Here is a 24,426-nt window from a genome sequence, read left to right on the forward strand (position 1 = left end):
TTAAACCATGAAATTGTAATTTAATTGCTTTTCCCCTATCTCTCTTGACGAGAATACGAAATCGGACTTGACAGCGATTTCGCTTTTGAAATTAAACGTAAGTCCTGTAACTTATTAGCTTCTCTCTGATTTTTCTTTTAATTTTTTGTAAAGTTTACGTCTCGTTTCGAAACGGCCTCATAAAAATACGTCCTCTCTCTCTCTCTCTCTCTGTTTTTTTCTTCTAATAAGAGACTTAAGAAATGAAAATGTATTGAATTCTTCGAATCGAGTTGTACGAAGTAAGAAGTCATTGAATGAACAGGCGGGCCGGCCTCTGCATCCAAAGTAACTATCGACCATTGTGACTCTATCGACATGACTTACGTACCCCACGTGCCTATAACTATTGCCAACACACAAGGGCGGCTCGTGTACACGTACATACGATCACAAATAGATTTCTGGCCATTATTATTATCATCGTTGTTGGTTGGTGTGTCGTACGACCATGGGAGAATTGCGGATAAACATGCATCTCTATTTTCCCCTCTCTCTTTTCCCTTACACTCCTCCTCCTCCTCCTCCTCCTCCTCCGCTTCTCCGCCTTCTCTTTCTCTTTCTCTTCCTTCTTCCTCTCGAGCCAAGATCGCCATCGAGATCGATTTATCTCGAGAGACGTCGGTAGATCGCCAACTCGATTATTCTTGCCAACAATATCTCACGCCTCCGAACTATTCAAGAATCCTACTTCTGGCAGCCACTGTACTTCTCTCACTCTCTCTCTCTCTCTCTCTCTCGTTACTCTTAACATACGATTCAGAGTTCTCGTTCCCAAGAAATAGAGAGAGAGAGAGATCGTAGACCAGAGACTTGGACCAACGATGAATCATAGAAACGTAGGCTACCACCACGCGACTGACTTTGCTTTACTACAATTTTATATCACCTCTTACTCTAAAGCGATCGGTCTCGTTAAAAAGATACTTTCAGATTGCGGAATATACATTTACTTTATGTTAGATAGAGACCTTTTTTGAGATGGTTAGACAGGATAATATTCGTTTACTTTTAATGTTCTATTAAACTCTACCGAAAGGGCAATGCTTTCCATTAACGATTCAATTTATGTTAATACTAGTAACTTTACTCTAGGGGAGGATTTAAATTGTCCATGATATTATACCTTATACCATTGAGAATATACTTAAGTTACTCGTGCTCTTTAAATTCGATATTTATCGATATTTCTAATTTACATAAATGTCGTATACAGTAGTAGTGAAGCTTTTACTCTCTCGTAAGAGGTAGGGCCCGATCGGAAGGGGATTATCAATATTGTTCGTTGATAAATCTCTACAGAAAAAAAAAAAAAAAAAAAAAAAAGAACAGAAAAGAATGAATTATAAATATAACTGCGAGTCACGTTTTGCGATAAATCATATTATATATGTATGTTATATATAATATATCGTATAAACTGATTGATAATGTCAGTATTTTGATAGGAACTTAAAAGTGGATCGCGATAATAATAATAATAATAATAATAATAAAAAGAAAGAAACATATATTTAGAAGATAACTCGAAGAATTTAAAATGCGTCTACGTTTTTCGAGCCGCTTCGAACGTCGATGTTTTTTATAGTGATGCAAATGAAGGCGTTCCCTTCATCAACGGGTTAAATAAGAATCTCTCCTTTCCGTGAGAATTTTTTGGTGAAGTTATTGTGCGTTGCCACTGTTTGTTCGGTGACACCGATGTTGCAACTTGATAAACCTTTGCTCGGAAACGTGTTAGATATACAACGTTTTCAAGAAAGTACGGGAATTCGAAAGCACGTCATTTGCTCGTATCATTTTAACGAAAGAAATATAGATAATAATTTACGAGTTTTTCTTTTTTTTTATTTTTATTTACCTCCAGTCAGCAGTCGTAAGAAACAAACGAAATAGTTTTACCGTTTTACAACGCAACAATTGTTCTCTCCCCTTGTACGTCGTTAAATTTTCTTTAACATTAGGGGAAAAAAGAAACGATAATTCAATTTGATGGCAGTTATCGTTACTACTTGGCGTGACATAAAATAGCGTATAGGAATATTGTAGGGAAAGTTTATCGCGAAATGCTCGCACTCAAACGTCGATTTGTCTCGTACATCGAACAATAAAGTTTTCTACTTCGTAACAGCAATGCGTGAACGTTACGAATGGTACGATAAACATGTATGTAACGTCGGCACAAATTCGATCTCAAAAAGGGCTTATGACTTCCGTGGAATTTAAGAGGGCAGATCTTTTACATTTCATTTCGTTTTCGTTTCCCATTTTATTTTTTATTGTTTTTTTGTCGTTTCCTTTTATTGACTTTTTCTCCTACCGTTGTAAAATATCATTTTCTTCGCGATCGAGAGCAACGCGTAGTATATCATCGGTAATATTCCAATAGAAACTTTTACATCCTGGTGCATGCTTACGTGCATAATACGTGCGTGCGTGCGTGCATACCCGCGTACCGTGCGTGATTTTCATACTTAAAGACTGGTCGAATAGCCCGTAGGAAAGACCATTGGTGTCGATGCCGATGTCGTTATTAAAGAATATAAATCGTAAATAAGGTGCGTTGACAGTTTCGCCTTCTCCTACGTTGTAACATCAACGCTTAGTGGTGTGTGGCAACACCCATGTAAAATAGGTAAATGCGAATAAACGACGTGGAGAATGTGTCACCCGTTTGTACTATTATATCGAAAGAAAATTTATGCGAGTAAGAAACGAGCGAAGAGAAAAATAAATAAAAATCAAGAGAAAGAGAGAGAGAGAGAAAGATAGTCCAATGCCGGATACGTGGAAAATAAATTGCACGAATTTTCTATCGTTTTTATCGAAATAAAATATTGTTAGTAGTTTCTTTTTTTCTTTTTTTTATTCTTTGTAATCTTTTTAATACCTAGTAAAACAATTTTAACAACAAAGTCGTTAATTTACTCTCTTACACGCGTTCGTTATTTTAATTATACACATATTTTTCCCCGATCGGTTGATAAAGTAGATTCCTATCTGTAATGTTTCGTCAAGATGTTTGATTTGTTTTTTTTTATTTTTCTTCTCTCTCTCACTCTCTTGTTACTTTTTCCTCTAGACTATCATCCATTTAGAATAGCCGAGCGTTGCTGGTGGCCGAGTTTCGCGTGTCGTTACCCTTGAATCCGGATTTAACGGCTGCGTTTATGCTAATACAACGGGCGTCGCCAAGGTGTGTGCACACGCGAACCGAGTGCAGGCTCGTGTTCTTTTACCTTGTGTGTGTGTCTCTCTCTCTCTCTCTCTCTGTGCATGTTTTCGTTGACTTTTATTTCGTTGGACCACCATGAACTAATGACCGACGTGATAAACCCTCGGGGCTTCTCTCTTACGAAAAATTATCTTTTATCTTTCTTTATTTTATAGTAACTTGTCTTGTTTTTATTTCCTTTTTTACTTTTTTTTTTCTTTTTTTATTTTTTTTCTACGTTTTTTTATTCAATCCTGCATATAAGAAAGGTCGAAACGGACCGATGCTTTTCCATATCTCTTCTCATTTATAAAGATTGGTTCTCAACATATTGAATGGAATTTTTATCGTAGTTTATCCAAAGATTAATTAATGACTCGTTACGGCAGTCATCATCATCATCATCATAATCGTTGACGCAACTCAACTCAACTGCGAATCGTCTTGCGGCGTCGTGACAAGGAAAAAGAAGAAGAAGAAGAAAAAGAAGATGAAGATGAAGATGAAGATGATGAAGAAAAACATAAAAAATAAAATTCATTACGTAGCATAATTCCGTTACGTAAATCTTTTCGATGTGTCTCTACGGTGTTAGTTAATTGAAATAATGAAAAGAAATTATTGGTAATAAGCTTTAAAAAAAACGTTGAAAGAATTTTTCTTTCTCTTTCTTGTACGGTTACGTAACGTACTATATTATTTTCGATAAAAATACTTAAGTTTCGTTATCTTAAATCCCAAAATATCAAAATATTTCTTTATATATCTGTTAACACGTTGAATTCCAAGCAAGTTTAACATGTTTTGGCCGTAGAGGCGACGATTGTTAAGATTAAATATAAAACACGTCATAGTAACGCCGGTCACCGCTGACTTCCTCAGCGCCACAGATAAAGTTAGGTGCCGGTCACTAACACCCCCGTGGCACTCAATGTGGTTAATTAGTAATAAACAAGCTTGTCCAATTAATTTTGATGTGCGTCTCGACGAAATTTAAAAGGTTTTCTTCTCCTCTGTCGTCGTTGAAATCTTCTTTTCTTTTTGCCAAATTAAACATGATTTTTTACGTGTAATTTCGTCGATAAAATATACAGATCTTAATTATCTTTATCAAGTCAAAAGATATCAACGCGATTATCCACGGTTTCTCATTCTTGTTTTTGATTTACGACTTGATCGTGCTCGTGCGAACTTTCAAAATCGTTTTCGGCAAATGGCCGCTAGTAAGTAAATTATTTTGAAAATTTATACGTAACCTTGTGAACATATTCTTATATGTATAGAGAATTAGTAAATGTTGCGAATGTAATAGCGATTGATTATAATATTTAAGTACTGATACGAAATAGAAATAATATTTTTGTCAAATTTTCTTTTTATTTTCTATTTTTTGTTCTTTTCTTCTTTGGTTAACTCGTCTCACGCGTTATTAAATCCACGTAGGTCGTATATTCGTAAGTACACGAGGGACAAGGCAAAGTGCCGAAAAAACATTTACAAGACTGTAAATATGTCCGAGTGCGGTTTCCTGCATGACCATTTTGGTCGAAGCTTAGCATTTAAGCGCGCGGGTGTGTTTGCGCGCCGCGTTTTACATCGTTCCGCGGTTTAGTGATTTATTAACTTAACGCTAAATCACGAATTCTATAATTTCCTCGGTGCGCGAGAAAAGAACTCTGACGGTGACCGTGAAAGAATTTAATGCGTCCATTTACCTTGATTCAAAAAAAACGAAGAAGAGAAAACACGAGAGTCAGCGATGAAATTGCACTAACGTTTTGGAACTTGTAAAGATAAGTAACGTTTAACGTGAGTACACGTTTAGGAAGATCATAAATAATACGTTATTATCTTTAAGATGAAATGGGTTATTAAATGTCGTAACTTGAAAATTATGGTTTTATGATCTCTCTTCTCCCGGTTGAAATTTGTATCGATAATAAAGCTTCGAAAGCCCAATTGCTTCGTGAAATAATATCGCGTGGGATTGGCAAAAAGAAACTAATATATTATTCACGATAATCGATCGTTACATTATTGCATTTAATTCCAAGATAGATCGTGGTAATAAAAAACACGCGTCGTAAGTCGTGGTTGATTTTTCTTTTCCTTTCTTTTCTTTTTTTCTTTTATTTCAACCGAAGGGTAATAAAAGAATCTAAAAAGAAATATAATAGGAAAGTATAGAACGAGCATAAATGCAATGCTTGTAATAAAAGTAAAATAAATTCGTATGGTTTAAATGTCCTTCGGCTGGTAACTCAATCCGCTTAAATCTATTCCCATCGTACGATTGGTTGAGAGATCATTTTATGCGAACGGGTGCGGAATTATCTACCGCGAGTAGGCCGTAACGATGACTTTTGCAAGTTGATAGGTAAACGGTGTTTAACCCCCCCCCCTCCCCCTCTCACCCACCCAACCACCACCATTTCTCTCTAGACGATTTCTCTAATCGTCGAGAAATTTTATTCCCCATCGCAGATAGATAGAATAAGAAAACGTTTGTGTGGAATATTGACATTTCGAAATAGGAATGTTTGTTTCTAAATAAAAAGAAAAAAAACAAAAAGTGAAAGATCCATTCATCGAGAGTCTATGAAAAGCGGATAGAAAATAATCATCGAACTATAACTCGACCTGATTTCTTCGAACAATTAATGTAAGAACATTATACGAGCCATTGTCTTGTTGTAATCATTATCATTTGGCACGTCAGTATGTAGGCATCCGCTACCTAGATTTCTCGCGCCTCATGGCGCCGCATATATCGCTATAATGAAGGTAATTCATTCGCTTTTATTCACCGTGTCATTTTCGTAGGAGTAAGACATTAACGTTCTTGTTGGGAGCCTTCCAAAGAAGCACGTACAACGTGAACGTAGGCGGGTTCTCTTGCATGTCACCCTTCTTCGATCTTTTCTTTTTTCCTTTTTCTTTCTTTCATTATATTTTCTTTCCCCTTCTCATCGATGTTACCAAACTTACATTTGAAATTTTCCCGTCCGATTGAATTCTTACGTTAATAACGAGTTGACTTTTTTTTCTTTTTCATGTAATATCATAGTAGCCAATACCCGTGCGACAATACTAAATCCCGTCGTAATGTTTCCTAATTGTCAACAATTGCGACCACCTTCGTTGTTGCAATCGAGTTTCATTCAATTAATTTCTACGGTAGCGTGTCATGTACGATATCCTTTTATAGTTTCTACCTCCTATCGCATCTACATAAACGCTATTAATGTTTTTCTCCATTTAAAATAAAAACGATCGTTTCCATACCATGTGTTATCCCTCTTTCGAAAATGTCACATATGTACGTATATTATAAAATTATGAACCATGGACTACTTTCATATTTCGGGATGGAGAGGGCGGAGGTTGAGAAGGAATTAAAATTCAAACAAATTTATCGAACGAAAAACAACGATTCAATCGTATTAAACGTATATTCATAATCAAAGATGTGAATGTTGTCTAGCAAAACTAAAAACAGTATCTATAAAGAAACGAGAATTTCAGGTTTTTCTTTAGACTAAATAAAAAAAATATATATATAAAATAGAAAGAAAAAGAAGACAAAAAAAGGAGGGTGGGAAGGGGGGAAAATAAGAAAAAAAAAAAGGGAAAAACATCAAGAATTGCTTAATACATAATAAATATGGAGCATCGTCTTTTGTCGGTGTCGCTTTAATTGGTGTCTGGTTTTGGAACCAGTCTTCTTCACTTTTTACCGATACCACCAGCTAGCACAGCTCAGACTTTACAAGGAGAGAGAGAGGACCATTCATAAACGATGCCATGAATGGAACTTCGTTACCACCACCACCACCACTACCACCACCACCACCCTAAACGTTTATTCATCTCCTTTTTTTCCTTTCGAATTATAAATGATTAAAAAATTCGAACAGTCGGTTAACGCTAATAAATACGTTCTTCAAATGTTTACGCGAATCCGGTTTCTCTTTTTCAAGGCCGTGTTTTATAGGTACGTTCGATCGAACTTCGATTTTAAAAGAAATCATCTCTTCCAGATCTACTTTCGAAAAAAAAAAAAGGGAAAAAAAAGTGATTATCTGTCGATAAAACTTTCGATGCTAATCTGACGAAACGACTCGGCGTAATAGTACGAGAGTTTCTTTTTCTTATCTCCTCGTCTCTTGTGTGTATGTTAAAATATCGAAATGAAAAAAAAAAAAAAAACTCAACAGTAATATTAAGAATATTTTCAATATTTTTGATATTAGACAGACAACGACAAAAATATAAGTTCGATAAAAGGAAAAAGTATATAAGTAACTTATGAAATTATAAACGGAAAAAAATATATAGGATTTTTATTCTCATTATCATCGTGATTATCATTAAGAGAATAAGTCAAGCATTTATTTACTCTTTCTTGCAATTATCGGACTTATCCAATATACTCAAAGCACAATTCCTTTAATATACATATTCTAGGCGCGTATTCGTAATAATTCGTAGGGTGGCGTGGTTTGCACACGCGAATATGTGACTTCTTATAAATAAAACGTTCTTGGTGGGTGTGTGTGTGTGCATGGATCTCGTCTAATAATAAAGAGAAAGAAAAGAACAGTCGCGGAAGAGTAGTAAGAAGTAGAAGTAGAAGTAGAAGAAGAAGAAGAAGAAAAAGTTACGTTGATAATGGGACAACTTCTTTCGTGCTCGTCCCCGAGAGGAGTATATCCAGGTGTTACGATATAATTTACAAGAGGGAGAGTAATGTTACTCTCTATACGGTAAGCCTTTCCTTCGTGTTTTCTCCGGCACTTATGCTAGGCCCTCAGGCCAGTGTAATTCGAATGAGAAAGACAGAGAGAGAAAGAGAGGGAGAGTTTAATATTTGCCGCGAATCAAGTTCGGCCTCGTCTTTTACGCCGAACCTCGAGCTCGCGCATTTATCACCATTTCATGCAAATCTCCCCAAGAGTCAAGCCGAATTAAGTTAAAGAGGAAAGAAGAGAGTGTTATATACGGTAAATCAAGAGAGAACCGTTTCTTATTTCTCCGTGTGTAACCTCGAAGGATGTCAGATTTATGTATATCGTAAAATTGGATTACGTTTACGCGTTAGTGGTGGGATCGACATTTATTACAGTTTAAATGTGTACAAGAGAGAGAAAATATGAAAAATTAGTTAACTATACGACGATAAGGTTACATTGTTGTAAAGAAAATGTTATTCGCAACGATATAGCATGCACGGAATGTTCCTACAAGTTATTCTACAAAAAACAAAAAAAAAACAAAACGAACGATAATAAAATAATGACGGGGTATACGGGTTGAGAAGGCGCCAGTATATCTGAAATAACTCACGCAATGGTCTCTTTGTTAAGTTTTATCAAGATTTTCCAGGCGCCACTGGATGAGTATATATATATATTTGTAATAAGTATAATATACGTGTATTTGTGACTCATAGAAACAAAGTCCGACTCGTATCGAAATACAAACGGACTATAAATCATGCGAATACTTGCGATTTATTGATACCTATAATCTAGGTATTCGTATACCTTAGCATTTCCCTTAACTTTAATCGTTCGCTATTTCTTCACAATTGAGATTCACAGAATCACGAATCATCGTTGGAATATCATCGTAACGTTTTATTATTCGATTCGATCGTAATCGATCAAAAGGTATTTTACTCGCACAATTAAGATATCCCCCATTGTTCCTACGTTCGAATTAAATAAAATAACGAAGTATATATTCGATTTAATCGTTCTTCAATTTTAATTCTTTTCTATCGTTATTATTTCCCCCATTCATTTTATTTCGTTTAATCGTATTGATAATTGATCGCGATTACAAAAAATTATTATTTCTTTTTAATTACTTCAAGTAATATCGATATCTATTAACGCGTCGAGAATTACGCTTGATCGAGTCAGAATAACTAGGTAATTACTTTAACTCGCACGTATAGCAGTAACTGTGAAGCCATAAACCGCTATGACCGCTAAACTCTTTTTCAAAATGCGTGCCGCCAAAGAAGTTACAGAGCAAAATAAAAAAAATTAATTGAAAATAATGAAAAAAAAAAAAGAAATAATAGATATGGTTTATTCCTTCATTAAGAATTTGTTAGACTACTTTATAGTGTCATAATTATTAACCAGCTAAGAATCAAATCTACCTTTTAATAGATAATCTCGCGCCATTATACATACTTCATTTATATGATATACTTTAAGAAGATTAACACGTCTCGCTAATTTTCATTCTAGAAATTTACTGCTACTATACAACGATTACGATTAAATTAAATAAGCGTGGATAAATTTCTCCAATGAGTTTTTTCATCGATCCTTAATGATCGAACGAACAAAAATATATCAAATTTCTAAACGAAATCGAATATTATATCTATTAATATCTTATTATTAGAATCAATGAATGATCGATCATTCAAAATTCAATAGATGTTCGCCAAATAAATTCCTATCCTCTGATGATACGTCTATTACATTACTTAATACTTAGTATAATATTGACGATAACATCGCGATAATACGTTTCTAGGAATGAAAAAAGATTTCTGTCTAGTTATTTTGTAAAAAATGTGTAATTATCGTCAAAATCGTGATAAGATTTACCGACATGTTTGTCTATTAGATCACCCTAGTATGATTTATTTTTTTTTCTTCTTCCTCTCACTTACTCTTTCTTTCTTATTCCTCAAACGTTATCATCGAATTCCATGACGGAACGATGATTCATTGGCAATGCCACCAATAGATATACCTTCCACCGTTACGCGGGATAATCCAAAATTATATTCCTAATCCGCTTACGATTACGCGGGAGCCGGCTTTTATCGATTTTCTGCGCCGCCTACCTGGTACGATCGAATATAGTATAGTATACCCTGTTCACTAGCCTATTCCGTGGTGTTCGAACACCCACGGAAAAAGATCAGGAAGAATGATTCACGACGATGATCTCGATCGTCGAAGCAAACAACATCCACGTCCGATTCGTCTGAAAAAAAAAAAAAAATAAAAAAAATAAGAAAAAACACATTCGTCATTGGATTCTCTCAGAAAAGCGTTTAGAGTTCAAATAGAAAAAAACCCTTTATGGTTGTTTTCTTTATATCAACTTTTCTATCTTTTTAATCAAATAATAATGTTCTCTAATGTGACGTGAATAAATGAGTTTAGATTATGTCATAGAAATTTACGATCGTTAATTGGATGTAATAATTAATCAATGTGTATTAATTTATCGCGAATCCTCCCCCCTATTCTTTCAAAGATATTAAAAAAAAAAAAGGAAAGAAATAAAAAACATTTCGTATTTCGTGGATCTTTCGTAAAACTGACGCATAGATTTTTATTGTTTTTTTTTGTACCGAGGGGGGAGGGGAATAATTTCAATCGAACCATCCACCACCTGTCTCTCGCTTTTTCCACGTGCATTAAAGTACGAGATAACACTCGTAATGGTACATTCACCATAAGAGAAGAAAACGCACATAACACCACACATCTCGTCCATTACAGTACGTGAGAAGGCGTGTTTTCACAGCGCGTGAGAGGCGTCTCGACTTCGGGACGGACCAATCGATGATTTCTCGAGAGTCATTAACTCATATAACGAATGATACTGGATCCCCCGGCGTGCAACGTTCGATACCCGCCATGCTGGGTGCTATCTACTAACTTGCATTTAAGCAAATAGAATCCTTAGACGAAACTCTTGCTTCCTTGCTTGCTTCGGACTACTTGTCTCGACTACTTTACCATGAAACAACCACGCGAAACAAAAAAAAAGCTAATTGTAAGTAAGTAAGTAAGTAAGTAAGTAAGTTAGTAAGTTAGTAAGTTACTAAGTATATGATACATTCGGTGAAAGTGGTAGGATACGCTTTGGTATTACTTCTTATTACTTTTTCTCATGGACAATAATTTTAATAATGCTATTTTTTGGGGAAAGAAAAAAAAGTAAAAAAGAAAAAAGAAGGAAATAATAATGATGATAATAACATGATCGTTTAATAATTTCTCTCAAATCGATGAACAACGATGCAATATATAAACTTAAGAGATAACGTGATAAATGATTCCAATAAAATGACGCGACAAAATTCGAATGAAAAGCTTGCTTAAAGGGGAATTCTCTCTTTCTTTCTCTCTCTCTCTTTCTTTGGTAGGTCAGTAACACTACACCAATCGTTAGATGACGAGACGTAATTATTACTCTTCGAAAGTACGCGTGGCAAAGGGGTAGAAGGAGAAGGGGAAGAAAAAGAGGAAAAGACGTTTGACACTTCATCGATAAGATATCTCGAGAATGGCAAGAGAACTGCCGGCCGATCGTCATCGTGGAGTTCTCGATGACGAAATTTGACGCGCCTCCTCTGTCTCTCCCTTTTGCTTTCTTTTTCTTTTTTTTTTATTTTTTTTTGTTTTCTTTCATACTCAAATAGCCGGCGCTTCCTCTGCCGATCGATCGCATTTTTATCGGCAAAACTTTAAATGCCAATCCAGTCGAACTCGATTCGTCGAGGTGCTCGTATCGAGTACTATCATTATTTTCATTTATTTTTTCCTTCGGTTGTATATTGTGTGACGATCTTCACGAATTCGCGGTGATAACACGCGAGTGAATAATTTTCGTTAAATTATGTCAAATTGAAATAAATTGAAAGAAATCGATTAAACGTGCGAAAATATTCAAATTGTTCGAAAGCTTTTTAGCCAAAGATACATACTCACTTACAATTTTACTTTCTATCTACAAAAGTACGTTTTTTTTTTGTTATTAACCATTGCAGTTCCTTCTTCTTCTTCTTCTTCTCTTCTGCACGAAAACGAATTTATGCTAACGAGTGTGTGGTGTGTGGTGGTGGAGCCTGAAGAATGACGAGGTATTTTAACGTTTCGCACGCACGCTGATCCATCCGTCTGTTAGCTTTTAAAAAGTAAAGAAAAAAAAGGATAAAAGAAAGAAGCCGTCTCTCTCTCTTTTTCTCTCTCTTTACGTATGTCATTCCTCCCCGTTGGTTCGTGAAAAAGGTGGGAAAAAATTCACGTCTGAATCTCGTAGGTACATGTGCAACGGGGCATGCAACGGGGCATGCAACTTTGCGCGGGTGTTGGCGGAATAGGAGAACGCGTTTAAAGATTAGAACGGATTCTTATATTTATCTTCTATAAAACGATGTTTATTTTATTTTATATTTTACTTTATTTTTATTATTTCTTTTATTTCGTATATAAGAAATACGGAAATATCTTTCTCATAGTTTTGCCAATCCTTTCAAGAAACATCGTCGTCGTCATCGTCGTCGTCTCCTCGACGACAGATATTCTATGGTAAGACGATAATTTACGATCGTGTACATTTGACTTTTATTCACCGGCATCTTTTTCATTGTACCTCACCGCCGCGCGTGCAAGTATTTAGATTGCTATCGATATAACCGATGTAAAGTCCGATTTATGTACGTGTCGTCGTCGTGATATCGAAGATTGTCGCGCGAGTTCAACATTTACATATTCATTTTCCAATTGCGATCCAAACAACCAACGCAATTCGTTCCTTTACATAGAACGTGTGTATGTCTCTCTCTCTCTCTCTCTTTATCTTCTTTGGATGTCTTCACAGGTTTATAACAATTATTGTTTAACGAGGTTACGATATTCTGTTTTCTTTTCTTTATCGATTCGATTACGATTCCAAAAGCAGCGACCGAAAAAATCGTATATCATCGATTATCAATTGTGATTTTTCTCGAAACGAAGAATCCAGATTTGACGCGAAATAATTCTACTCTACAAAGGTGTCAAAAATTATTATTAGGGTGAACCAAAAGTTCGTGCGTTTATTGCGTTGAAACTTTACTTTGAAAAATTTACTTTGGAAATATTCATTTTAAAATTTACGAATTTTTGGTTCAACCTAATAATATATTATATGTATATTGTATAAATAATCGATTGGAGCTATCGTTATCATCATTTATTTGTTCACCTTACGTAAGATAAAAAAGATTATTTTGTTAATATTTTGGTTGAAATCGTTTCTTTTTATTTTAGATCGGTGGTGCGGTGGTGGTAGTCATGTCACCCAATCAACCAAACGGCGGACCACAAGAAATCGACGTGGAGGAGCCAGGAGAAACGGATTATCGGTTGCCGGGCATCATCGTATTTCTAACCGAGTGAAATCGCAAGCAAAAGAAGATCACAATTTGATAATAACAATCGAGGATCGATACGTGAATTCGATCCAACAGCTTGGAACCTACGGCCTCCCCGCTGGCCTGGCCAGCTACTATGCGAATTGAAGCTCTCAGCGCCCTCGTCGCGGTAAGAAGTCTACTTTATTATTATTATTATTATTATTTTTCTTTTCTTTCTCATTATCTCTTTATCTATATCGATCGTATTAACGATAAAATATTTCTCAAGTTATTGAGAGTTATATATAGAAATGGAACGAATTCCAACGAGTCTTCTAATTACGTTTACACAAATCATTTCGTGATATATATATTTAGACCGTTATTTCAACAAAATGATATTGAATATCGCGCAAATTAATTATTAAAAGTAATCAGTGGTGGCCGCAAGCAATCTTCTATTACCATCTATCCCTATCACTTCTGTAAATCGAGTAGGTTACGGCGGTGTTTTAATGAAACAATAAACGCCTCGTGCACGCCCCTTAACGTGACTATTGTATAGGATATACCTAACAGGTAAGCACATTGAACGAAACAATAATTACAATATCCAGGCCGGATATAATGAGCATAAATTACCGCCCGTTGAGAGTATTATTAGCATATTATCGAGCTGTCTTACACGATTACTTCTCACCGGCGTTGCATTGCGTTGCGTTGCATTGCGTTGCGTCAGGGTTGTAAACGTTTTAAACGAATTTACATGAATAGAACTATAAGTGCTTACTTTTCAAGAGCTTATAGTTTCTTTCTTCATTCGAATACACGCGCGTAACAAACACACGATGAATCTTTTGGTCCCTGTCATGAACGCATCGATAAACTTTCGAAATTATGATTTCGATACGACGACTATCTTTGGTCCTCTTTCTCTTTCTTTTTATTTTTCTTTCTTATCTTGATTTTCACTCGCTCGCGTATACGATTTTTCTTTCTTTATATCTTTCCTCTCCACGCGGTTGGATGTCGTCCTCATCGCATCTTCTCAAAGCCGACTTTTTGAAGTTAGTCAGCTCCGACTCCCGACGAGCTCCTGGTAGTCATCTCGTATGAGACACCTGCCACGAGTTTCTCTCCAACTCCAAATATTTTCCCCACGAAACTTCTCCCAAGATAAAATGTAGCTTTGATCTTTCTCAAGTATCCAGGTCGTCGCTCCAAGATGTGTATTCGCAGGTACATAAATTTAATACCTTGGATGCAAGACTTAACAATTACGAGGCACGATGTTAAAGAAATGTTTATTTTTATTATGTCCTTGTGTTTGAAAGTTTTCTAATCTTAAACCAATTTTTGTCGTCTTTCGAATAAACTCCAATACGAAACAATGAACTAGACCTTGATTTTGATCAAACGAACAAACAATAGAAATGTCTATTGTAATCAAAAAAGGAGACTCGATCACTTATCGAGAAAATACGGATTACAATTTGCAAAATAAACGTCTTATAAATCAGGAAAGAAAGTAGCTTACGCTAACGGTTTGTTTAGAAACAATATCGATACTGATCTAAATCTTTCTCTTTCGATTTATCATCGAGTTAAATTGGGAAAAAATTCTATGTTGGGACGTATGGAATTAAACGGAAGGAAAAAGTGATCCTGTATAGAGAAGCATATGCAAGATTCACACTGTTGGCGATCCTGGCATAAAAAATGAACAGGTATCCTTATCGTCCCTCGTATAAGGTACTTGCCGTTATCTATGTAATATTAAATGTTAACGTACAGATGTAAAAGATCGGTAGTATTAGTAGCTGGGGACGCATTTGCGTATAGCAAACGATATTGATAAACGACGATCATCGTCGTCTCGATGGTGCGCGCATGGATAATTTAATAATGGCAGATTAGCTGACACCAGTGGCTGCTATATATATATACATGTAGGTATCTACCAAGTTGCACCTATGAACGAGCGAATAAGGTGAACGGTAGAACGGCATTAGCATGCTAATCGTTCTCTCGGCACCAATATTTTCCAATAAATAATCTCCTTAACGCGATTTCGAACGATCGAGAATCCGACCTGTTTTTCCGCATCCTTTCTGATACAAACTTACGAGACGATAATTCCCGAGAAATTGTCCCATCCGACGATCGACAATTGCTCTTTAAATCATCCACGCGTTTCCTGGAAAATTCTTCTTTTCTGCGTGGTTGGAGAACCTAACAGGCAACAGCACCAGCAGGATGTAGCGCAACAGCAGCTGTAAAATGTGATCCCGTTTTTCGAGATGAGAGAGATCGTAGGAGCGATACTGCATTCCGATACCGAAACTAGTCGCGAAACGATACCACTAGATCTTTTACGATTATTCCCTACGAACGTACGAAAATTTTCAATTCGTATATATGAACGATCGACGAGAAAGATCTACGGTAGTCGATAAGAATCTTACCATTCGTGTTTACCTTCACGACGTATTCCGTTTCCATGATTTATTCCATATTTTCTAGCAAAGCTTTGCCACTATATCGATTTCAAAAGCACCGTAGTGTACGAGTATATCCCAGACCATCTATCGTGTCTCTACCCACGCGAACTCTCCGCGATCCTTGATGATAGCTGTATAAATGAATCTCGAATCGTTTTGTCGTGTTTGACGTTTCTTCTTCTTTTTCTTCTTCATTCAAGAACGTATAACAAATAATATCGAACGAAATTTGTAACAGATAATACAAAGTTTCGTAAAATTTAACCTAATAATAATAAAAAAAAAAAAAAAGGAAAAAATATTCAAATATCGATTTAGACTTAAATTCGAATATATAAATATTAAAGAAGAAAGTTGAAATAATTTGCGAATAGGTATTATCTACGATAAACGTAAAAGGTATTGGCAGATAATGACATGTTAACCGGTAATTTCCATTGCGGTTTGCCATTTGAGTTAGTCGCGTTGTCTTTGGCGCATTATCGTCGGTAGTCGTTCGCTTACCTTATGGTAAGTTAAAGTTAAGCCATACTTGTAAAGATTTCACAGGATCGTTTGTACTCAGCTGCATTTGCATAAGGTTCGATCTCTCTCTCTCTCTCTCTCTCTCTCCTTTTCTCTTTCTCCACTCTAGCTCTTTTTCTTCTTCTTACATGTATGCTTCTAGAGAATCCAGAAAGGTTTTTAGCCACGAAAGGAGATATTGCCGAATGGACGCCCTTCTCCTATTATCACGGTTGCTCATCGTAGTCATGGAGCCTGTAATTTAAAACAATTCAAAAATAATATATTACAAATCATAGTTGGCTATACACAACACAAAGGGAGGTGGATCCATGTTGTTCGCACACTTGAACCCTTCTTCCTAACGTTCGAATGATTTACTATATCGTGGGTGGATGTTGCCTTTGGGCTTTGATCCTTACGAAGGGATTTTCGCTTTGAGAGATTCGCGATAGAAAAGGATCCATGAAACGTACCTCGAAATACGAGCTCGTAGATCATTCGAAACATTTTCTCCAAAGCATTTGCTCTTTGTATTTTCTTTTACGCGATTATTATCCGATACCTTTCGAATGGTCTGCGAAACGAAACTACTCTTTCGTACCTGAGGGGTGACTCATGTTAAAACACGTGAAATAACACACAACGCTACTTAAAGGGTCATTGGAAGCTATGTTAAATAACTGTCCAGAGAAAACTTTGTGCCAACTTTAACGAACGACAAATTATTGACCGATCGAAGTAGACTTTTGTTCGTTATTAAAAACACCAAGTTCTAAAATAACAGTCGCTAATCAAAAATATAATGACTGTACGTAAAATATTTTATTTTTAATTTAAATGCATATGTATTATTACAGAGTACACGCGTAGACGAAAATAAATAAATAAAAAAAAAGAAAACAGAAAAAAACCATTTTAATAGGATGCAACACGTGTGCTTTTTGTCGAAAAAGAAAAAAAAAAAAAGAAAAAGAGAACGGAAAAAGAAATCTGTTTAAAATCTTCCCACACGATGTTAATTTCAATCAAGCTCTCTCATTAAAGTCTCTCGCGTACAAGAATATCTAGCAAGTGCAGTAGAGTCGACACACGGCGAGGAATTTATGGTCGACAACTCGTTCCCTGCGTATTCTCGACCGATTTCGGTCTGATCTCTTCTCCTTTTCTCGTTGTGTCGTTCCACACGTTCTAGTAACGACATTCGACCGTTCGTAAAGTCTCACGCGGAGCGTAACGAGCCTGTCCACGGGACGTCATTAATTTCTCGCCTAAAGGAATAGAAAAGGAAAGAGAAAAAAAAAGAAAAAAAGAAATAGAAAGAAAGAAAGAAAGAAAGAAAGAAAAGAAGGTCCTGTTCGTGGTGGTCACGCGTGCGTACATCATAAGACTAGAGAAAGATATAGTAGAAATCGAATGCTTAAATAAAGATAGGGATGAAGAACAAGAAAGAAAGAAAGAGAAAGAGATACATACAAACACAGAGAAACAGCAGAGACAGATAGATACACGCACGCATATACATTTATGCTGCTAGCTCGGTTCTCTATAAGCTCCGCGTGCGTACGATTTACGCATGAAACGGCAAGGCGACTAACCAAATATTTATACACGTCAATCATAACACACGGCGAAGCGTTCGCTGTCTAAACAGCCCGCGGGTTTCTCAAGGGATGGTGGGGTTAGAAAGAGAAAGAAAAGAGTTACACACTGGTAGAGGGCCCGGTCATCTCGTCGTGCGAGCCACTCGGTAGCGTTCATTGTGCTGGAGCAGCAGCACAACGTTCGAGGACCTTTCATTTCTCCTTACTATCTCTAACAGGCACTCGATAGTTGCCGTTTGTCATGGGGTTCTATACTGTGTTTGCTTTTCCACGAGGAAAAATCCTCCTTGTCTCGAAGGCTCTCGTGCGTAGCTATTCGAAACACGAGAAAAAAGAAAGAGAGAGAGAGAGAGAGAGAGAAAGAGAAAACGGAGTTATATCCTTACAACAGGTTCCAACGTTTCTCATTCCCAAGACAGGACCTTCTCTCTTCCGACGCGTGCGACGCGTGCCAATCCAAAAAGGCACGCGATACGCGATCTCGATCTAGTATTATATATATAATATATACACACCCTCCTTCTAACGAGACTTATATAATCTTCAAATACGTTCATCAATATTATAATATTAACTATGTAAACTAACTCTCTACGAGAACATTTGAAAACTATGTTCTCTAAACGATCGCATACGCGCACGTGTATATAGGTGTATTCTTGACTTTTGGTTTAAAAAAAAAAAAAAAAGAAAAAAAAAAGAGATTCTTGACAAATATTTCGAATGAGAATTGGTTAAATATAATAGCAAAACGATGGAGAAACTCAAGAGTGTCTCTTTATTCCTTATACCACAATGGCAAAAAGACGGTGTTGAAATCACCTTTGGCACTTTGCAATAAGTCGACGAGCACCTGGTCCTCCCTATAATTTATACAATGGTTATGCTAATGATACCGAAACGTTGTGCATGCATCGACAACTGCCGGACAAATACACGCGTTGCTCATCCTAGCACGGGTTTATCTTGTAAACTTTGATTGAAATATTGTCAAGACAAAGATCAATAATACCTGTCCATCTTTCGGCATTTTGTTTGGATTTTAATTTGGTATAGATTACCATTCCAAACGTCCAAAATAAGTTTTAAACGATCACAATGATTAGTCGTTAAATATCACGTTAGGGATAACTTTCTCGTACGAAAAAAACCATGCACGATTCGTAGAAAAGCTTTAAAGATGATCAGAATTGGTGAATCTCTCTACTTATGTTCCGTTAGATTCTTACGTTGTTAAGTACGTCGTTAAGTTTGATTTACAACGGACCCACGAGCTCTTGCTTGTTAATAATAATTACACCGAAATTCGTCGGAGGAATGTCGCTCCGAGTTATGCCATGCCAGAGATTGCATTATTACGGTGTCCAATATAAAGAGAGATACGTATTATATATACACGTATACGCATTTATACGCGTTACCCTGCCAACCTAGTCTACCTGCTACTAACGTACAACGGCATAGTTTCTTAGCACAAAAACGGTAACTAGCGGAGAGTAATAAATTATTACTTCGTGCTTGTCCAATCGTACTATCGGTTTGGTGAACACGCGAAAAATTCGTAGCCAATAACAGAAGAGAATGCTTTCCAGGCACTAGTAGTTGTTCTCCTAACAACATCCGTTCCGATGGCGTTGTAGAATTGTGAGTTTATCGCTAATGTTGTCGTAATATTTCGATCGAATTTCAATTAAATTTTATAGAGATCTAGTATGGTTGTTGTATCGTTAATAAATTAATGACATTTTTTTTCTTTCCCTAAATTATGTTTCTTGTCAAGACGTTAAATTCAAAATTTCTACGCGATATTAAGTAAGTAAATAAAATAACAATTTACTATAGTTAACGATGTTCTCGGTTAATTAGGCAGGTTAACTTAAAAAGTGAATGTCAACGTTTCTTATTATCTCCTTGTAATATTTCTAACAAACTAAAATAAACGAAAGGTAACATCATTATCTCATCATTGGTTCAACGCACGAAACTCCTAAGATTTGAACGTATTCGTATCTAACTTTAATAAAATGCAATGACGTGCAAGGCGTCGATCGGATAAATCGAAATCGAGATCAATGCACCGAAATACACTGTTCGGACGGATCCCACACGCCTTGCAGCACGTAAGAGAGATCGGATGGCATGGAGAAACATAAATACGTCCGGCGATAAGCAGCGGCCTTTTCGATACGAGTCCCGGTTCTTTGAATGTTATCGGTTCACCCTATATGTAGGTATGTATCTGAAACGCAATGAAGCCGAGCACATTCCAGGACTCGTGAGATACGAGCTTGAGACTGGTCCTAGATGCCAGAACCCGAGACTACTGTGCGGTCCTGGCTAACATTATGGTCTCCTAATTACACTACAAATTATTTTCACGGCGAGCACGTCATAAAGTATTTTTTTTTCTTTTTCAAGCGACCCCAAGTGATAATACCCTTTTATAAAAGTGAAACATTCTATCGATCGAGAAAAACGAAAAATAATCCAATAATTACTAACAATTGTATATAGAAATACAATGTGTTTCTGTAACGTTGAATCTGGTCGGTCTGACACGTTAACCATAAAAAATCAAAGTTTGGAATTCTCCTAAACTCTATCAGCGTCTATCAGGAAATTACGAGCTACGTAATCGGCAATATTTTTCTTTCACAATCAGTGCGTGAATTCTGGCCGTAGAACGCTACTCTTAAAAGCCAAAACGAGTTTGCAATCCAGATGCCGTACGTTACGTTTACCTTCGTACACTCGACACATCGCGACTGTAAATCTTTATCCGCAGGATTGATAATAATCGGGGAGGAGGTCGTGGAGAATTGTTGGACCGTCATTAGTTAAAATTGCCGGACGATCGGCGGCCTGTTGGTGCGTGTATCACGAACGATGAAATGAATGCTCACTCGTGTTACCAAAGCCTCGTATCTTGGGATGATGTATCGTAAAAAGAAAGAAAGAGAAAAGAAGAATTAAGGGGAAAGAAAGAAAAAAAAGAAACAAACAAACAACCAATAGATCGATCCCGTTTTTCGGCGAACACATCCGGGGCAGGCAGACGTATATTACCGACATCGAATTGAAATGAAACGTCGTTGATAGCTTAATTAGCATAATCTCGAATTAAATAGTCTCGAAAACGACGATACTTGAAAAGATTGATCAGACAATATAACGATTCGGATCGAAGGATTCGAGAAATGCGTTAAGAAAATCGTATATATATATATATATATAATATAAAGAGATCTCAAAACATTTCCTTTCGTTTCAACGTCGAATAAATTCCGAAAGACATTACTCCTTTCTCTCTTTCTCTCCCTTTTTCCTTCACGTTCTGGAGAAGTAATTAAGGATAAATGTCGTCGTTGGAAATCGTTTGGCATGGACAGGCTCGCGAGATACGGTCATATAAGTATCGATTAAAATCGCAGCTATGGCAGTCGAAGAGAGAACTCTTTCGCTCGTTCCAATGATGCAAGAATCCGATAAGGATCCCAGAACTCGATGTGTGGCCGTTGCCGCCGCCTGCGTGAATATCCATTTAATCTGTACGCGACTTCTTTTACCTCCTCCTCCTCTTCCTCTTACTCCTCCTCCTTGGTAAGTTCTTCGTACGGGAGGCGCCAGTTAGTTAACCGTCCACCCCCCAAAGAACGATGGCTCAATTAAGCTTCTACAGGAACGGTTATCTCTTGTTGTAACATTTCTATAAATCTTGGAAGGATGCGACACCACGATCCCCAAGTCACCGCGTCTCTTTTCTCTTTCAACCAACACGCGGCTCAAGTTTCAAAGCGAGTACTCTCTCTTTCTTCTAATTACACCAATGACGGCTCTAACTTCCCTTCTCGTAACTCGATAGACAGTTATTACATTCGTTCTTACGATGGAAAAAAATAAAGCTGTTGGTTTGGTCAATCCTTCCTCGTTAATGGTGCTATTTATATCATCTACATCTTACATTTATGTATTTACGCGTAACTAATAATTATAAATTTATAGATGTAATTGTTTTCTATCTATAAATACAATAGTTGGAGATTATACTCGTGTGTAATTGAATAACAAATATTATATTAATTCGTATTATATATTACACATTAGATTAATTTATATGTTTATATTTTATTGTTATATTTGCGTTGAGATCATAAAGTTTTCAATTTATACTACCAAGCATACAAAAAAGGTGATCATCTTACTAATATCTCCTTCGGGAACGTATACTTTCTCATAATGTTTCGCTACATTTCAAGTATGTTAAAAATAATAAGAGTATTGTAAGTACGTACGCGCACGCGCACAAAATATCGTCCAACCTATTATCCGTAGTAATTATCGCCCAAGGCGTAATTCATTTTACTCTACACGCATTGAACCTTCACAATGATGAAAAAAGAGTAGTATCCCCTACCGTGATGGTGCACAAAATCGAACAACCACCGCCAGTTTCTGGTTACAGAGTTACGTAGCGCAATTAAATCGAAAGTATATAAGAGAAAGAAGGAAAAGGTGAAAAGAGAAGAAGAGTAGAAAGGGACAGACATTCGTGGATGAAGAATGCCGTGGCTTTGCCTTAAGGCCTGTTTTGCATAAAAATTATAAGCCAAATTAATGTTTTCACCTTCGTAAGCTCATACATGTACCGTATGGCCGATGCGTGACTAACTTCGTGCTTTATTACACACGTTCGCGTTTAATCTCCTTGTAGATACTTTCTCACGCTTGTTCTTTACCCGACATGTTAAAAACAATAATCAATATGAATATACGACGACTACCATGGTTGCTGCTAACTCCTTTAAAATATCAATTGAAAAATAAAGAAAATAATTATTTAAAAAATAAAATATATTAGACGATTCAAATGTTCACGCGATATTATCTTTCTACTCGTAGGTGGTTTGGCTGACCGCAGTCCTGTGCCCGCGGCTTGCTGCCGCCAACCTCACTTTACCCTTCTCCTCTCGTAAATCCAGAGAGCATCCCTTCAGAGGACATATCTCTCGCTGGTTAGTATCGATCAAAGTTCTTATCATTTTTTTATTAATTATTAATAAATCATAGAAAATGTCATACGACCTGTACGTAACACAACTTTCAGGACAGTGCCACTGGAAGACCCGAACAAGCGGATGACGTACCGAGAGATGCAGATGGTTCTACGCCAGGAGGGAGGCGAAGATGGCCTCGCAGTCGACTGTTGTCCAACGATAGAGGAAATGGTCGAGCCCGTTGGCGGCCGAAATCGGCAAGACATGTATGTTGAGCTCTATCGAGACGGCGAAAATGCTCAGAGGTTCTTCGAATATTCCTGCAGGCCAGACGTCCTCGATAAGCCCTGCAGGTTCGTTGACCGGAAGCTTAGTAACCAGTCGAGATGCGTACAGAAATTCTCATACACCTACGCCATCGTCGAGAATCCTGGAACGAAGGTACAGAAAATAATTTATATCGAACGTTATTTTATCTCTCGTTAGAAAGAAATTTCAATTAAGTCGTTAAATTAATCTATGCATTTAAATATGCAATTATAAATATACTTACATATACACGTGTGTATAATTAAAATGATTGAATTTTGTTTAGGGAGGCTCCGAAGAACACAGGAGGCATCATCACAGGGAACACAGATTTCCAACGTTTCCTGGGAACACAGTTAGCGGATCAACGTGGACGTTGGACTACATCAGGGTAAGAAGCGGCTGCAGCTGCGAGATCATGCCAAAGCCCAAAAAGAAGAAACCCATGGCGACAAAGGCAAAGAAAGCGAAGAGTAAACTACGCTAGCAAAGAGATCAAGACTCAGACTTTGAGACGTGAGACTCGAACTCGTGTTTGGTCGAACTGCAAAATGAAACAAGAAAAAAGGTTACCAGTGGTCGGTTCGCTGATCGCAGAATACAAAAAAAGAGACGTTTTAACGCGAGTAACGCCATATTTTTTCGATGTTATTCCGTTTATATATATATATACGCATAACATCGTACTTCGTTTAATAATTTCGTATTCGCTTAACCATTGCATATTTATTGATATAGTAATTTACATTGAAACATCGAGAAGGAACTCGATTCGTATCTCCCCTGCGACCATAAACGAAAAGTGAATTCAACGTAACGACATCGAATGCGTGTTACAATCGAGATGCGTTTCCCTAACTCGAGAGAGAGAGAGAGAGAGAGAGAGAGAGATACATCGTCTACTTAATTTAATATTTTTAATCGTGAGAACGATTATTCTATTTCCTTTTTTCTCTCTCTTCTTTTTTTTTATTTTTATATTTTATTTTTATTATTTTTCTTTTTTATTTTTTTTTTATTTTACTCTCTCTTGAGCCACAAATTTATATTATGTATATTTTCTATGTGCATATTATAAAATTGTATCTAGTTTTAG

General features: G+C 36.6%; 1 protein-coding gene and 2 long non-coding RNA genes across 5 annotated transcripts in view; 2 read left to right on the forward strand and 1 right to left on the reverse strand.

Moving 5' to 3' along the window:
* Positions 1-13,475, forward strand: part of LOC122519912 — a 57,885-nt gene extending 44,410 nt beyond the window's left edge. For both annotated transcript variants that reach the window (XR_006304398.1, XR_006304399.1), the window contains exon 2: positions 13,333-13,475. This is a non-coding gene — a long non-coding RNA (uncharacterized LOC122519912). The remainder of the gene's footprint in view (positions 1-13,332) is intronic.
* The window catches only part of LOC122519911, a 38,070-nt gene extending 14,367 nt beyond the window's left edge, over positions 1-23,703 (reverse strand). Inside the window, exons 1-5 of one of the 2 annotated variants that reach the window (XR_006304397.1) lie at positions 23,575-23,703; positions 23,172-23,451; positions 16,424-16,678; positions 15,884-16,050; positions 15,545-15,803 (exon numbers count right to left, since the gene is read on the reverse strand). This is a non-coding gene — a long non-coding RNA (uncharacterized LOC122519911). Of the gene's footprint in view, positions 1-13,240; positions 15,804-15,883; positions 16,051-16,423; positions 16,679-23,171; positions 23,452-23,574 lie in introns of those variants that run through there. The other variant, XR_006304396.1, reaches the window with a different exon arrangement.
* On the forward strand, positions 13,528-23,890 carry LOC122519909. The gene is made up of 4 exons (XM_043639709.1): positions 13,528-13,605; positions 22,927-23,039; positions 23,132-23,462; positions 23,617-23,890. The coding sequence occupies exons 1-4, from the start codon at positions 13,573-13,575 to the stop codon at positions 23,815-23,817; spliced, it is 678 nt and encodes a 225-aa protein (XP_043495644.1). The 5' UTR covers positions 13,528-13,572; the 3' UTR covers positions 23,818-23,890.
* Positions 23,891-24,426: the final 536 nt, after the last annotated feature.

The sequence above is a fragment of the Polistes fuscatus genome, unplaced genomic scaffold, assembly GCF_010416935.1.
Source record: "Polistes fuscatus isolate 324 unplaced genomic scaffold, CU_Pfus_HIC Scaffold3, whole genome shotgun sequence".
Taxonomy (NCBI): Eukaryota; Metazoa; Arthropoda; class Insecta; order Hymenoptera; family Vespidae; genus Polistes; species Polistes fuscatus.

What these genes read in the sequence shown, in the direction of transcription:
- LOC122519909 (XM_043639709.1), top strand. Translation starts at nt 13,573, where the DNA reads ATGCGAATTGAAGCTCTCAGCGCCCTCGTCGCG. An exon ending in AGAGGACATATCTCTCGCTG is followed by an intron (nt 23,040 to 23,131) that starts GTTAGTATCGAT and finishes CACAACTTTCAG; the next exon opens with GACAGTGCCACTGGAAGACC. An exon ending in TCGAGAATCCTGGAACGAAG is followed by an intron (nt 23,463 to 23,616) that starts GTACAGAAAATA and finishes AATTTTGTTTAG; the next exon opens with GGAGGCTCCGAAGAACACAG.